The sequence below is a fragment of the Petaurus breviceps genome, unplaced genomic scaffold (genome assembly GCF_028583685.1).
Source record: "Petaurus breviceps papuanus isolate PSGF00001 unplaced genomic scaffold, PetGlider_PUasm1.0 90626, whole genome shotgun sequence".
Classification (NCBI taxonomy): domain Eukaryota; kingdom Metazoa; phylum Chordata; class Mammalia; order Diprotodontia; family Petauridae; genus Petaurus; species Petaurus breviceps.
In genome coordinates, this window is record NW_027187290.1 from 2,063,221 (window position 1) to 2,079,657 (window position 16,437).

At 41.6% G+C, this 16,437-nt stretch overlaps 1 protein-coding gene across 1 annotated transcript in view; it reads right to left on the bottom strand.

Annotated features, from left to right (window-relative positions):
* LOC138143067 (transcription factor YY2-like) overlaps nucleotides 1–16,437 on the bottom strand; it is a 245,467-nt gene that overhangs the window by 16,263 nt on the left and 212,767 nt on the right. Inside the window, exons 8-15 of the mRNA XM_069064260.1 lie at nucleotides 13,283–13,363; nucleotides 10,920–10,994; nucleotides 9,463–9,537; nucleotides 8,813–8,875; nucleotides 5,837–5,902; nucleotides 4,243–4,326; nucleotides 4,067–4,135; nucleotides 2,314–2,391 (exon numbers count right to left, since the gene is read on the bottom strand). Coding sequence (XP_068920361.1) covers nucleotides 2,314–2,391; nucleotides 4,067–4,135; nucleotides 4,243–4,326; nucleotides 5,837–5,902; nucleotides 8,813–8,875; nucleotides 9,463–9,537; nucleotides 10,920–10,994; nucleotides 13,283–13,325 — 553 coding nt within the window. The 5' untranslated portion in view covers nucleotides 13,326–13,363. The remainder of the gene's footprint in view (nucleotides 1–2,313; nucleotides 2,392–4,066; nucleotides 4,136–4,242; nucleotides 4,327–5,836; nucleotides 5,903–8,812; nucleotides 8,876–9,462; nucleotides 9,538–10,919; nucleotides 10,995–13,282; nucleotides 13,364–16,437) is intronic.

A 16,437-nucleotide genomic window follows, 5' to 3' on the forward strand; every position in this document is an offset into this window, starting at 1 on the left:
CTCATGGTTATTTTGATTTGCATTTCTGTCATTATTAGTGATTTGGAGCATTCTTTCTTATGGTTGGGTAATGGCTTATAATTCTTTTAAAAAAAATGGTTGTTCACATTCAGGGACCATTTATCTCTTGGTGACAATTGAGCTAAAACTACTCTCATCCACAAATCCACTGTCAACTCCTCTGAATTATGGAATGTCCACTCCTCCCCCAGGATACCTCCTATGACATGTGACAGACACTGCCACTTTTGGATAGTTAAAATGTCAGTGTCAATTTGGTAAATACCAGTAAAGTGTAATTTTACTTATTTTTAAGAAAAACAGAAATAAGAGTTCTAATATTTTCTTCCTACACTCCCTGATATGTAATATATCTGCTTTAGAGACCATTAGACCAAGTGGCTTGCAAAGTTCTTCCCAGCTCTGTGATTTTTGTGACTTCTGACCATAACACCAGGAAGAACTGAAAATGACAAATGTTCCCAACAAATGATTCTGAAGAGGACAAAACAACCTCATCACTGTTCCCTGGACTGTTTCTTGACTGTTGTTTTGATATTTGGGATAAGTTGCCAAGTTTAGCATGGTCCATTGATGAGACTTATGTTGGTAGCTGCCATTAGGTCTCTCTGCTGTTCAGAACGTAGCAGATGTGAGATCATCAAGGGCATAAAGTACACCATGTAAGACACCTTGCTAGGCACTAGGCATCCAAAGGCAAAAATAAACCTCTCTCTTCAAGGCACTTACTTACTCTATTGGGGCAATCCAAGATTTAGAGAAATAAGTACATAAAAGGTAATTCAAGGAGGAAGTGTGTTAACTGGGGGTGGGGGTGGGGAAAGGTCACCAAAATCTTATGGAGGAAGTAATACGTGTGTTATTAGAGGACTGGAGGGAATAAGGAGCTGAGGATATTTTGCCAAGGAAAGAGAAAGCTTAGGAGGCAAATATAGGTCATTGCCTTTAAGTATTTTAAGAGGGAAGAGATTTGTCTGCTTGGCCTTGGAGGGCAGAATTAGGTACAGTGGTTTGCGGAGTGGCAAACAGGCTCACTGTAAAGTAAAACATTCTGATAATTATAGCCAAGTGTAGTAGCTGCCTCATGAGGCTTGGGGTTCCCCATCACTGGAGAACTCCAAACAAAGGCTAGATACCCAATGGTTAGGATTATTGTAGAAAGGATTTAACCTCAGGTATGGGTCAGATTAGCTGCCCTCTGCTGTCCCTTTCCAACTCTGAGGTTCTGTTGTGTTGAATTGAAATATGGAGTACTCATGACCCAAAATGCTCTCTTCCAGTGGCTTACATGAACTGAGGACATATAAGAAATCACAGCAAAGAATGTGTTTTGCAGTGAATCTCATTCTTTGCGATGTATGCTTGGAGTTTATAAATTAATTATTTATAATAAATTTTAATAATTTAATAATAAATTCAATAATAATTTGTAAATTAATTATTCCACACCTAAACTTTTGCTCTTTGGAGCTTCTGTTAGGAAAGATAATGAGGTCACTTTTCCTTCCCCTCTCTCTTCCCCCCTCCCCACTGCCACCCCTAGACCCAGGCTGAGGACATGATCATTGCATAGGAAGATAGTCAATATATACTTGAGCTATGGGTTAGAAAGTATATTACAGCCATACTGCATGTGAAAAGGCTGGAGAATGTTCTGTACCTAGTCTTGAACATGAGACCCATGTCCAGTCATACTAATACACAGCTATGAGCTACTAGTTCCTTCTTCCTACTTCAGTGGTAGAGGAGAATGCCAGAGGAAGAAGTGTTTTATTTAGGGAGATAAAATATCATCCGTCACCACTGTCACCACCATGACCACCATCACTACCATCACTGTCAATACCATCACCACCATCACCGTCGTCACCACCATCACCACCATCACCACCATCAACATCATCACCATCATCACCACCTGTCATTTCTAAAGCACTTTAAGGTTTCCAGTGCTGTTTACAAGTATTATCTCATTTTGGCTTCACAACCCTATAAGAGAGGAACCCCCATGTAGTAGTTTCAAAGATGTGGACATTGAGGCTCAGAGAGTTTGTGACTTTGCTTATAGTCACAGTTAGGATGTGTCAGGGTGACATTTGAACCGAGATCTTCCTGACTGCCACATCATTTTGCTCTGTCCCCTAAAGGGACGATGTGGGTGATCACACTTGTAACATCATTTGCCGCCCTTCCCAGGCAGTGGCTGCCCGGGTTATTTGGATGACTTTCATAAGGCACTAGACTGAATCCAAACACTCAAAAATTCCAGGTGCTTAATGAAGAAATGCTCACCTGAACACAGGGCATCAGTGTCTTGGTCGTCGTCAGTTATTTGTAGTGGTTCAGGAGAGAGGAAGGGCATGAAGGCATCTGAAAGTGGAGAAAGAAAAAACCATAAGAGAACACCAGTGGACGAAATGGTGTCCCCATCTCAAATGTCACCCCACTCCAATCCGTGCTCCTCCATGCAGCTGCCCAAGTAATGGTCCTATAGAGCGTGTCTGAGCACCTTCCTCCTCATGAAACTCCTGGGCTTCCCTATTGCTTCTAGAAATAAACATAAACTCTATTATTTGAAATTTCAAACCTTTTACAATCTCCTGCCCTACCTTTCTAGCTTTTACTACATATTACTGCCCCTCATATATTCTATTGTCCAGTAATGTAGCCTTCTTACTATGTCTCACACATGGCCTTCAATTTCCTCACTCTGTGCCTTTGTACTGGCTGGCCCCCAGGCCAGCCTCCACCTGATTCAGCCTGAGCACCAAGGAGCCTTTCTTGATCTCCCTCCCCGCCGCCCCATCATTTGTATGTATTTGTATATTGCCATTCGGGACATGTCTCCCCAGTTATAATTTAAGCTCCTTGAAGGCACTGACTTCTGGACTTTTTTCTGTGTCCCCTGCACCTGGCATAGTGCCTGGCACAAAGTAGGTGCCTTATTACATTCCTATTGATTGAGTGATGGCTTGCTGGAAGTGCCCGTGTTGAACTACTTGCCCTTTGTATTTAGCATCAAATATATGTTCCTTCCTTGTGGGTTTGCAGAATAAGTCTAGTTAGGACGGAAGGGGAAGATGAGGAGAGAGATACTGGAAAATTAGAGCAGATGAGAGTATAGACTCTGGCTGCTGAAGGTGGCCATTCAGAGGATAAGAGCTCAGGGCCTCGGGCTAGACCTTAGCAATAAGCATTATACTTAATGATCCTCATTTGAGCCTTACAATGTGCTTGGGCAGCAGCTACTTGCAGACCTTATCCCCATTTTACAGTTGAGGAAACTGAAACAGAGAGAGGGAAGGGTGACTTTGTTGTTATCACATGGCTAGCAAGTATCAAAGACACCCCAGAGAAGGGTCTCCTTGCCTTCTAAGTCAGTGTTGATAATCACCCTATCTCTCTCCAAAACTTTTTTCCCTCTAGGGTAAAACTTGTTCAGTGGACGCATTTTTCTGGGCAAGTGCAGTCATGTCTCCCATCTACATGGTGTATCTCACAGTAACTGAGGATGGCAAGTGCCATCCTCAACCCATGACACAAAAGTTAGAAATCTGGGCTTCATAGGCTGTCTGCTTTAAGAATAATAACAGTGTGTGTCATTGGAGCTTGACAACATGCCTCTAAATTAGGTGCTTCAAATACTTATCCCCATTTTATAGATGAGGACATTGAGGCTCAGGTTGTGACTTACTCATGGTCACAAAACTAGAGAGTGGAAGAGGTCCACTTTGTACCCAGGTTTTTCTAACTCCATGCCCAGCATTCTGTCCATTTTAGACTGGGGGGGGACCTGCAGCCTTGAGGTCATGTGTGGCTTTCTAGATCCTTAAGTGTGGCCTTTTGAATTTGAATTCAGTCAAAAGGCCACATGTGAGGCCACAGGTTCCCCATTCCTGATTTAGACTATCTTTGTAATGTTTGGGTCACTCCACATGCAGTGATCATTGACGCCATTCAGATGACTCCCATATACAACCAGACCATGAAGCAAAACCCACAGAGAGAAAAATTCAAAAGACTCAATGAAGAAACATTCACATACCATCATGCTGGTTGTTACTGGCTTCTAAAGCTTGTACTGGTTCAAGAGCGTATAGCGGTGCACATGTTTCTGTTAAAAGAGGCGAGAAAGGGGGATTACCACATGTGGACCACTGGTATAGTCTTAGACAATAGCTTTGTCCCCATGCAGGAGTGGTGGGCACTTGGGGATCATACCTTCTGCACAGTTTTGAACGGTGTAATCTGGACACTCATTCGTCATGGTTTCAAGAGGAGTCTGGTTTATTGACTCGAGCGGGACTGTGGGATCAAAAGAAAAAGAACTTGAATAAGCAAATACACACTCTGCCTACTCCATGAGAAGCTAATGCAAGGCACTCAGAGCTTTTCATGAGGTAGCATGATAGCAGTGGAAAGCAAAGAGCTAGTCTGTAGGTGGCTTCCAAGCTACTGCAGCTAGTGAAAAGAAGCATCACATGAGAAATCAGAATGGGCCTCTGCAGAGGCCCGGGGTCCAGCAGAGCCAGTACTGGAGAGGGCTTCCTAGCTTCTTGCCTGAATGATGGCTGTGGCCTCCCACTGACCTCTTCATCTAGTTACTCTCCTCTCTAATCCATCCTTCACCTGGCTGCCAAACTGATATTCATAAAACCCAAATCTGACCTTCAGAGTTGTTGCCGACTCAAGAACTTTTGGTGGTTACCTACTGCCTCTAGAATAAAATACAAACTCTTCAGTTTGGCGCTTGAAGCCCTCCAAAATCTGCTTGGGGAAGCTAGGTGGTACTGTAGTGGATAGAGCAATGGGCGTGGAGTCAGGAAGACCTGAAATCAAATTTGGTCTCAGATACTTCCCAGCTGTGTGACCCTGAATAAGTCACTTCACCCTATTTGCCTCAGTTTCCTCATCAGTAAAATGAGCCAGAGAAGGAAATAGCAAATCACTCTAGGATCTTTGCCAAGAAAACCCTAAATGGGGTCATGAACCCCTAAATGGGGACTTGACTTAACATCATCAACAACAACAGCCATGGCAGCAGCAATCACAACATTATTCTGGTTCCCACCCACATTTTTCATCTCATTTTCTTTTCTTCTTCATGTCTTATACTTCTCCCCACAATCCAAGTGGCCTGCCAGCTGTTCCCTGACATATCCAGTCCTGTCTCAGTACCTTTGGTACCATTTTGGCCCTGCATTCTCACACCACCTGATCAAATCCCTAGCTTCCTTCCAAGGACAGCTTGGGTACATTCAATAATATCAGAGATACTGAGTTGGAAATGGACTTCAGAAACCATCTAGTTCAACTCCTTCATTTTACAAAGGAGGAAACTGAGGCCCAAGGAAGTGAAGTGACTTGCCCAAGGTCACACATAAAATCCTAGACCTATTACTTTGGAAGGGACTTGAGGGTCCAACTAATCCAACACCCTTAACTTTCCCCTTTTTGCAAAAAAAAACCCCAAAACACTAGATTGTCTTCACTATTATCCCCTAATAACAGAGTCAATATTTTTGTTGGTTTTTCAGCAGCCATCTCTGCCATCCTCTCCCATCTCATCTGACTCTTTCCCCTCCCCAGTTAAATAAGGTAGATGAAGATACTGAGACTTAGCTGGATGAAGTTACTTGCTCAAGGACTCGTAGCTCATAAATATCAGAGGTAGAATTCAAACTCAGTTTCTGGGATCGCGTTTGGTACTTTTTCTATTCTTTTTATGACACTCTCATGCATTTCCAACAATTCCCTTCTTGCATCAAACAACCAGGAGAGAAACATCTGAGGGACTCAGAAATAAGATGCTCACCTTGAGGAACTTCTTGGAAAGAATGTGCTTGCACTGTGCCAAGAGAGTATATAGGTATATATGAGGCTGTCAGAAGACAAGGGACAAGAAGCATGAGCAGTGAATCAAAGAGCATTTATTAAGCCCCTACTATGTGCCAGGTACTGTGTGTAAAAAAAAGGTATCTCATATTAGATGGATGAATGAGGCCCTAAATGAGGAATTTTGTCATACAGGAGGAGTTACAGACATTTGATCTCATGACCTTTAAAAAAAATTGGGGTGGCTACCAGTGAATAGAGCACTGGTCCTGGAGTCAGGAGGACCTGAGTTCAAATCTGGGCTCAGACACTTGACACACTAGCTGTGTGACCTTGGGCAAGTTACTTAACCCCAATTGCCCTGCCTTCTCCCCTCATAAAAAAAAAAACTACAAAAAAGAAAAAAATCCATTTTATTAATATCTTTTTATTTTCTGCAGCATGTTCCAAAAGTCTAAAATTTGGGTAACATCCTGTATTACTTGGTTCCACATATTTCCTTTACCTCCTACTTTGGCCTGGAAATTGGACCCTCCATTGTAACAGAGATGCAGTGACGTGAAGAGTCCTTGAGTTCAGGCACTCTTGGGTTTTTTTTGTCTTAATGTTCCCAGAGCCTAATGTGAATGCTTAAATACATGCTTGTCAATTAAGCAAAAACAATCAACAAAACCCCACCAGGTAAAATAACCACATGTAGCACTGTATGCAACGTTCTGCCCCTGCAGTTCCTCCCTCCCTACCAAGAGGGGAGAGGGGGGATTTTTCATGATCTGTTCTTCAGGACCATTACTCATGTTTGAAATACTTAGAATCCAGTGTGCATCCTTCAGTGATATTTTCATGTACATTACTGTAGTTTAAAAGAATCTATATTCTGGGGCAGCTAGGTGGAACAGTGAGTAGAGCACCAGCCCTGGAGTCAGGAGGACCTGGGTTCAGGTCCAGCCTCAGACACTTAGCACAATTACTGGCCATGTGACCTTGGGCAAGTCACTTAACCCCAATTGCCCTCCAAAAAGCAAAAAAAAATAAATAAATGAAAAGCATTTCCTTGGTCATTTGATTACTGTATTATTAAATGTATAAATTTGGGTGATATTTTTATTATATTTGCACAAAAAAACACTCTTTAGTTATTCATCTGCCTCTATTTCTGTGGCGTTCTATAGTTACTAATGGAGAAGGTGGGTCATTAAATAGGGTTTTAAGTTGCTTGAGGGTAATGACTTCCCTATTTGTGTTGGTATTTCTGGTATCTGGAACATAGTAGGCACTTGAGAAATGCTTGTTGATTTATGTTTGTAGGAGGTTAGCTCTCAGATAATTTATACATTCTGTACTTACTCATGATTTCTTTTATTGCTTGCTCTTTGGTTTTGTTAACGGTACATCAACATGCTCATGATTTTTACAAATTTAACTTAAATTTGCAACTATACTAAAGCCATTAACTGACTGAATTAAGGGGTTTTTTTGCTTCTTTGGGATTTTCTAAGTACACTCTTATCCTCAAATATTTGTATTTTGTATCATGGCCAACATTTATGCCTTTGTTTTCATTTCTAGTATCATGACACAGGAGTGAAGATGAGGCTATTTTCTCATTTTTCTGCAGCACAAATTAAGACTAACTCTGGGTTTTAGTGATGCTTTTGATTGCATGAAAGAAAGGTCCATCCCTTTTGAATAGTTTTGTGGATATATGCCCCCTTACTGGGAGACCAGGAACATTTTGCCTTAATGCATTCTTGGGATGGGGGAAGAAGTCATTTTTCCCCCAATAGAATTCCATTTATTTGGAAATATAGATATCTGGAAAACTTCAAAGTCAAGGAATCCTGCTAAGGTCAAATCATTCCCCTCTGCTCTCCTTTGGAAGCTCCCACCAAAGTAATTAGATCCCAAATCTTACCTAATCACAGAGTTGTATTGATTGACAACAGTATTTTTTTTTACCATAAGTTGCATTCCTCAGCATTTTTCCTTATGACCATAGACAAGAAATTTAACCTTATTGAGCCTTACTTAGTTTCTTCATCTCTGAAATGGAAATATTAGTGTGTCTTCCTCACAGCATTGTTATACAGAAGTCAAGTCAATAAGCATTTATTAAGTGCTAAGAACCAGGTAGATGGGAGCTCCAGGGCCTAATTCTACCTGATATGCTATGGTTTGGTTAATAGCTCTGTGCATGCTAAGGACAAGCTAAGACCAGTATTACTTGGGTATTCATTGGTTTGTTTGTTTGAATTTTATTTTTGACTCAAACGCCAGAACACAAAGAGAGAATAAAGAAAAGAACCAAAAACATAACATAAATTTAAATATTGAAAATTAAATCCAAAGTCAGAAAGAAAATAAAAGCATGCTATGTGCATAGCAGAACATAACGATGCAACAAAGAAGGGAATTTAAAGAAGGGAGAAGGAATCATTGTTAAACTTATTAACAAATATAATATTTCCTCCTGGGGTGGAGGATAAGGGTATCAACCCAGTGATGCTCACTGTGGGTCAGAGTCCTAAACAATAGTCAGCAACATAGAAGGGGAAGAGACTAATAAGAATGCTGAAAGTCCCCAAAGAGCCTTAGAAGCAATATTTCCTTTGAGTTTTCCACTAACACTGGAAGATAAGTATTACAGGCATCATTGTCTTCATTTTACATGTGAAGAAACTTAGGTTTCGTGAGGTCAAATGATTTTGCCCAGAGTCACATGGCTAGTGAATGTTCTTTCCAAGTGAGATCTGAAACGACGTCTTCTTAACTTTGACTAACATCCTACCCACTGTCTCCCATTACCTTCCCATATCGAAGGGGGATCTAGATGAACACATTCCCATCATGACTGGACCATCCTCCACATGCAAGGGTAGTTGGGGCAGTTTCCATACATTCTGAGGCTGTGAATCCAAACCTTCGAGTGGACTTACTGGATGAATTAAATACTCACCAATAGGCTGATTCTCCTTGTCTTGAAGAGTAGTCCCAAATGAGTAAAAGGGTGTGTAGGAGCCTGTTAGAGAAAGGAGAAGCCCTTTAGATACGTAGATAGATCTTGGCCCAACCCCCTCTGTCTTAGCTTAAATTAAGAGCTTCAACCTTGTCTGAAAAGTTGCAGGCATTTGTGCCCATACTTTGTGAAGGGCTTGGGAGACTTACTATTTCTGTATAAGGTTTAGGTTCAGTCACAGACCCAGAAGCATTCTGGCTTCATGTACTGTGGGATATGTATAGTGGGTGTAATTAGAGAAGTAAGATGGGAGAGCCAGTTGTTGGAAGATACTAGCAAACAACGAGTCACAATAATGAACAGAGACTACTACTACCAGGGTAGTCCCCATTCCACAGATGGAGGTAATGAGGCTCAGAGAGGCTAGGAAGTGTCAAAGGGCAGATTTGCACCCAGGTATTTCTGACTCCATGTCCAGTATTCTATCCAAAATACTAGGCTGTCTCCACTTAGGACGCCTTTTAAAAATGGCTGGAGAATGGTCCCCATGTAGTGGTCATACTGTGCTTCATGTGATTTCTATGCACTGTGATGTCATTAATCCAAACCCTTTAAAGAAAAGGCTAGTGGCTCAGTAAGGGCATCCTTACTTCCATGCAGAATGTCTTTTCCTTGCAAAGTATACGTTTGTATTGGGTCAGTGGTATATACAGGTACGTATGTGGCTGTAAAGAGAGAAAGAAAAGCACATGGAAAAGGTTCACATTGCACAGAGGACCAGGCAAGTCTTTCTTCTTTCATGTGGACCAGAAGCTTTATCTCCCAGAAGAAGTTGAGGATGCGTGTCAGCCTTTAGTTTTTTCATCAACTTGATAGTCACTCATTTGGGGCCAAAAGCAAGTCTCCCTCACTGTACTGTGGGGAGGAGTTGGAGAAGGCACTATCGGACTGAACTAGAGGAGAAAGTAAATGGCTAGAGGATAGATAGAGTCTTCAAAGTCTAACCCAGAAGCTTGACTTTGATTGTCGGAAAGTTCTGAACCATAAAATTAAAGGGATGGTTAGTGACTTTCTAGAAAAGAAAGCAGTGATCACTAAAAACAAACAGCTATGACTTCATCAAGGATAGGTCATGGCTGACTAAACTGATTTCCTAGACATTATTACTAAGATGGTAAACTAAAGGCAAAGCTCCAGACTATAGTTTGCCTAGATTTGAGCAAAGTGTTTGAACCTATATCTCACGTTATTCTGGTGGAGAAGACAGCGAGATGTGGACTTGTCTAGTACAGTTAGATTCAGACTGATTGCCTGGAGTAGTCATTAATGTTCCAATGTTAACCTGGAAGAACTTCTATAGTGTGGCCCAGTAATCTGTGCTCAACCCTATGGTATCGTGGCTTTTTATCAGTGTCTTATTTAAAGGCACAGGTGGAGCACTTTACACATTTGCAGATGGCACAAAGCCAGAAGGCATATCTGGTGCATAACGGATGGCAAACTCAGGAGATAGCCTGTCAAAACTGGTCTCTGGGCTAGCAGAATGAATGCATCAGAGGAACTGACAGTTCTATGGTACTTGAGAGTTTGCAAAGTTTGGATTCTCAAGGTTCCTATGGACCATATTAGCCTCATTTTACATAATGCAGAGGCTAAGAGAAGTTGGGTGACTTGTCCATGGTCATGGCTAGGAAGTGTCAGAGGAGAGACTGGTACCCAGGTCTCCCTGGCTTAGTGGCCCTCATAATGCCATGCCACCTCCCCTTTTGGGACATCTCTCCATCATGATTGAACCACCATGAACTTGTAAGGGCCACAGACTTAATTCACATGACTTCCATACATTGCTAAGGTTTGAATCAAAATCCTTAGAGCTGAGGTTTTTCACTTGGGTTCTCTGAACTTGCTTTTAAAAAGCGTTTCAGTAACATTTTAATATATTTGGTTTCCTTTGAGATTGTATATACTCTAATGTAGCTAAGAACACTGTTCTGAGAAAGGCTTCCTAAGCTTCACCAGTCTGCCACCTGATACAACCTGGCACAGGAAAGGTAAAGAGCCCCTGCCTCAGAGAGAGATTCTAGGGACTTGATGATGAAATCCTCACCTGTTTGTAGATTGTCCTTGTCTTGAATAGTAAATGCTTGTACTGGGTCAGTAGTAAATAAAGGTACGTATGTGGCTGTAAAAAGAGATAGAGAAGGAAAAGCACATGGGTAAGACAGTCACATTGTAGGGGGCTGACCCAGTCTCTTTTGTTTTACACAGAACAAAAGCTTCCTCCTCTGATGGAAACAGAGGGTTGCAGCTTTTGGATCTGGCACCACCTCTATGGTCATGTCACTCGGTGCTGTCTGGCTCATTAGTCTGTGGGGTGGAGGCCTCAGAGGAGAGAGAGAGGCCGACAGAGACATCAGCTCTGAACCAGTACTCGCCAGACAAAAGCAGAAAGTCTAACTTCCAAGCCGAGAATGCAGATGATGCAAATGCTGAATCTATGCATCAGAACCCAATTGCCTTGATCCTGCCTGGGTGCTGGGGCCAGGAGGATAACCCTGATAGCTCTCATTTACCTGGTGCTTGAAAGTTTGCCAAGACTGCTAATGGACACAATGTGAGACCCATGAGTTCTTAGGTATAAAGCTTCCACGCTTTACAGGTGGTACCTGGTGCCTTCCTCCAACTGAGTGAGGTTTTATCATCCCCATTACAGAGATGAGGAAATTGAGGCTCCAGAGTTGAGGTGATTTGCCCAGAGTCACACCCGAGGTGATCTTCCAAATCATGGGCTCCCTGACTCAACGCCCAGTACTCTAACCATTGTATCTGACTCCTACAATAAACCCTGGCCAGGACAGTGAACACCTTATTCTGGTCAGGTCCCCTGTACAGAGAAGTGCATCTTTCTGTTCCATTTAGACAGTGCCTTCCTGGATCCATGGTGCTGCTGTTCATAACAGGTGCTTTGTGTGCTAGAACGGGGTGAGAATAAGTGATATTGACTTTGTGCTTTCTCATGGATAAAGAGCTGCCTTAGGGGTCACATCTTCCCTCTGACCCATCCTGGCATTGTTAGCCAAGGCAAGTCACTAAAACTCTCCACATTCGAAGCAACCCTGAATGGGTTTGAAGGCAGTTCCTTACCTGGCAGTTCCCTATACCAGTGAGGTCCCATCTCTCTCCCTCCTAACTCTGAGGTCCCTATTTTACCAAAGAGGAAAGTGGGGCCCTGAGAGGCTCAGTGATCACTTTCTTGGGGATTTTGGCATATGTCATGCATTCACCAAGCATTTCAGATGGCCCAGTAGCTGGCACATCTCCAGCCAGCCCCACATCACTAGTGTCCGCTGGCTACTTCCACCTGGCTATTCCACAAACAGGAAATGTAGCAAATTCAAACCAGAACTCATTTTGTCTCCTAAACTCCACCCCCTTCTAACTCCCTTTATATTTTTTGAAGACATCACAATCCTTTCATCCAGGCTTCTAACCTTGGAGATATCCTCAGGTCTCAGTCCTCCTTCACTCCCCACATCCCCACATCTGGTGTCAATTCTAGCGCCATGGCTTTTCTCCTATCTGTCACATCTTTACACAAATGGACACCCCCCCCCCATCCAAGCCCTCATAACCTCTTCCCCAGTCTATTGCAATATCTTCCTAAGAGCTCTCCCTGCTTCTAGACTCTTCCCCTCTCTAAACCCTCTTCTACACACCTGCCCAACTGATAGCTGTAAAGTGTGCATCTGTCCATTTCTCAGGGAACCTCAGGGTCTCTTTACTATTTTGTGGGGAAAAATGCAAATCCCTCAATTTGGCATCTGAAGTTCTTATATATCTGGCTTTAGAGTCTCTTCCAGACTCCAATTGTCACTTAGCATCACTGGGCCCTTCCTGCACATCTCCCTCTGTCATCGAGGGCCTCCTTCCTGGTGCCCAATCCCTCCATGGCTTGGGGCTTCTGGGAGCCAAAGCAGGAGTCCTACACAGTCTCAGCCAAAGCGGCCTGTTTCGCGCTCACCATATATGACCTTCCATCTTTCATCTCCATGCCTTTGCATAGGCTGGCCATCGTGGCTGAAATAAATGGTGCTGCTTACAAAAGGCCTTCCCTGATTGCATCCTGAAATTTCTTTGCGTTTATTTTACATATGCTTGTATGTCTCTGTGTTTCTATTTATGTACATGGGACATAGTACAGAGCAGGCACTAAAATCATTATTGAATTGAATGTGATTATTTTACTCATGGTAATGCAGCTAATAAATGTTGGAGTTGCGATTGGAACCAAAGTTTTCTAGAATCCAGGTCCAGTACTCTGGCCACAACATTTTGCCTCCCCGTTAAGAAGGGTGGATCTGGGTGAACAGCCTTGATGATCACTGGGAGAGTCCCAGATGTTGCTGGACCATGAAGCAAAACCCCTTAGAGAGGAGAAAACAAACAGTCCTATGCTAAAGATAAACTCACCTATACTCTGATTGTCTTTGCCTTGAAAAGGTTGCATTTCCATTGTGTTGAAGGAATTTTCAGGTGCTTCCGCACCTGGGCCTAGGGAAAAGAGAGACAAGAGGGAGAATTATAAGCCAAAGAACATCTGGGTAGATCGCTGGCAGAACTCCCCTCACGTCAACCACCAGGAGGCATAGACATTTGGGGACATGGACTTTCTCAGATGATAGGAACTCAGAGCTTTTCACCATGGGCCAACTTCCAACCACGTTTTCCAGGGGCTCAAAGGGCCTGGTAATAAGAGGAGCTGGCTTTTCTACGTAAAGTGCTTTAGAGATGGCATAAAGCTTACACCTCATTTGACCCTCAAAACCTACTTGGGAGGTAGTGACTTACAAGAATTATCCCCATTTTATAGCCCAGCCCAAAGAGAAGCTAAAAGGCAAAGTTATCATCACATGACTAGTAAGTTTCCGAGGCTAGGTTCCTACTCACGTCTCCTGCGTCATTGCTGCCAACATTCCATCTGCTATGCCAAGCTGCCACGCTCAGGTCATTTTCTGTACAGGAAAACCTGCTCAGGCACTTTGATCTTGGCAGATGAAATTGTATACATGTACTCAGATAATAGGGCAGTTAAGTGGCGCAGTAGATAGAGCATTGGGCAGGAAGTCAGGAAGACCTGAGTTCAAATCTGACTTCAGACACTTACTACATGTGTGGCTCTGGGCAAGTCACTTCACTCTGCCTCAGTTTCCTCATCTGTAAAATGAGCTGGAAAAATAAATGGCAAAGTACCCCAGTATCTTTGCCAAAAAAAACCCCAAATGGAGTCCTGAGGAGTTGGCCATGACTGAAATGACTGAACAACACTCAGATAACACAGGTGCCATCCTCAAGCAGTGATCCAGATTTTGTAAAAGGGTCTTTATCCTAAGTTCAAAACTTCACTGACTGAGGTTCTGGTTATTGATGCTGATGTGGGGAACATCTGGGCATAGCCTCTTAGCCTCACATGCAGGCCACTGGAGGGCCAGGATCCAGTGAGGAATTCAGTATGAGGCTCCCTGGGGGTGTGTCATCAGGACATCAGGAAGACCAATGCCTCACTATGCTTGGGAACTGTTAACATGGCATCAAGTCGTCCTTGGTTTCAAGCTTGCTTTTGCTAATTAATAGTTGTATGACTCTGGGCAAGTAACTTCACCTTTAGACCTCAGTTTCTCTGAAAAATGGGGATAATCGTAACCTCAGTATTATATGCTGCTTGGTATGAAGCATTCAGAGGAAATGACAGGAAGACCCGGGCAAGTCCTGGCCTTGGGACATTCTCCATGACTCTGGGAAAATCACTTAACATCTCTGTGCCTCGTGGGCCTCCTGAAGAAATGAGGTGCAGAATGGGTGCTGATTGTTATATCGGTGACATAAGTAAAATACCAAACACCCCATGTGTGAAGGATGGCATGAGGCTCCAGCTTGCTAATGATTACAAGGCATTTTGTAAAGTCTCAAACATTGGACACAATTCATACGTTGTGTGTGTGTATCTGTATGCGTTATCTACAGATTTCTGTGTATAGATATATATATCATGTTCTTACATGTGCACACATATATATTCATGTATGTTTACATGTAATACTGTATGTATACAAATTTGTGTGTGTGTCTGTACATATTTGGTTGTATAGTCATGTGTACATATATATTTGTGTGTGTGGTTATGTGTATATATACATATTTCTCTGTGCAGATATATATACGTATATACATATTTACATACATATAAAATACATATATACGCATATATACAAGTATATACATATTTCTGTGTGCGGATAAACATATTTATATACATTTACAAATACGTACATATAGACAAATATATACACACATGCATATATACATGTATATACCTATTTTCTGTGTGCAGGTATATACACACACATATTTATATACATATAGAAAAATATATACATACATATACATATATAAAAGTATATACATATTTTCTGTGTGCAGATATATAAACATCTTTCTATACATATACAAATGCATACATATGGACAAATATATACACATATACATATATACAAGTATATACCTATTTCTGTGTACAGATATATACATATTTATATACATATACAAATGCATACATATAGACAGATATATACACACATATACATATATATAAGTATATACCTACTTCTGTGCGCAGATATATAAACATATTTATATACATATACAAATACATAATATAGACAAATATATACACAGATATACATATATACAAGTATATACATATACATATATACAAATATATACATATGTCTGCTTATATGTATGTTTCTGTGTGTATGTACACATTCATGTGTGTGCATGTCTCACATGTGTGTATGTTTCTGTGTGTACGTGTCTATATGTGTCATGGCCACACTTGCACCATTTATGTCTAAATCATGGATCCATTTTGACCTTATGTTGGTATACAGTGTAAAATACTGGTCTATGCCAGTTTCTACTATACTATTTTCTAGTTTTCCCAGCAGCTTTTGCCAAATAGTGAGTTTTTATCCCAGAAGCTGGAGTCTTTGGGTTTATCAAACAGTAGGTTACCATAGTCATTGACTACAGTGTCAACATACTCCACTGACCCACCACTCTATTTCTTAACCAGTACCAGCTAGTTTTGATGATTGCTGCTTTATAATATAGTTTGAGATCTGGTAGGCGAGGCCACCTTCCTTTGCATTTTTTTTTTCATTAAATCCTTTGACATTTGTGACCTTTTGTTCTTTCAGATGAATTTTTTTTAGCTTAATAATATAATTTTTATATTATTTTTTTCTAGCTCAATAAAATAATTTTGGTAGTTCGGTATGGCATTGAATAAATAAATTAATTCAGGTAAAATTTTCCTTTTTATTACATCAGCTTAGCCTGCCCATGAGCAATTGATATTTTCCCAATTGTTTAGATCTGACTTTATTTGGATGAAGTATTTTTAATTGTATTCATAACGTTCCTGGATTTGTTAGACCAACATCATAATGCTGAGTGCCAGTGTTCTAACCCTATCAGGCTCCCAGAGATTTGTTGCCAAGTAACTTTTCTAGCAAAGATTTCAGTCTTCCTAGTCCTGAAAAGCCGTGTAACCTGGCAGGATCTAC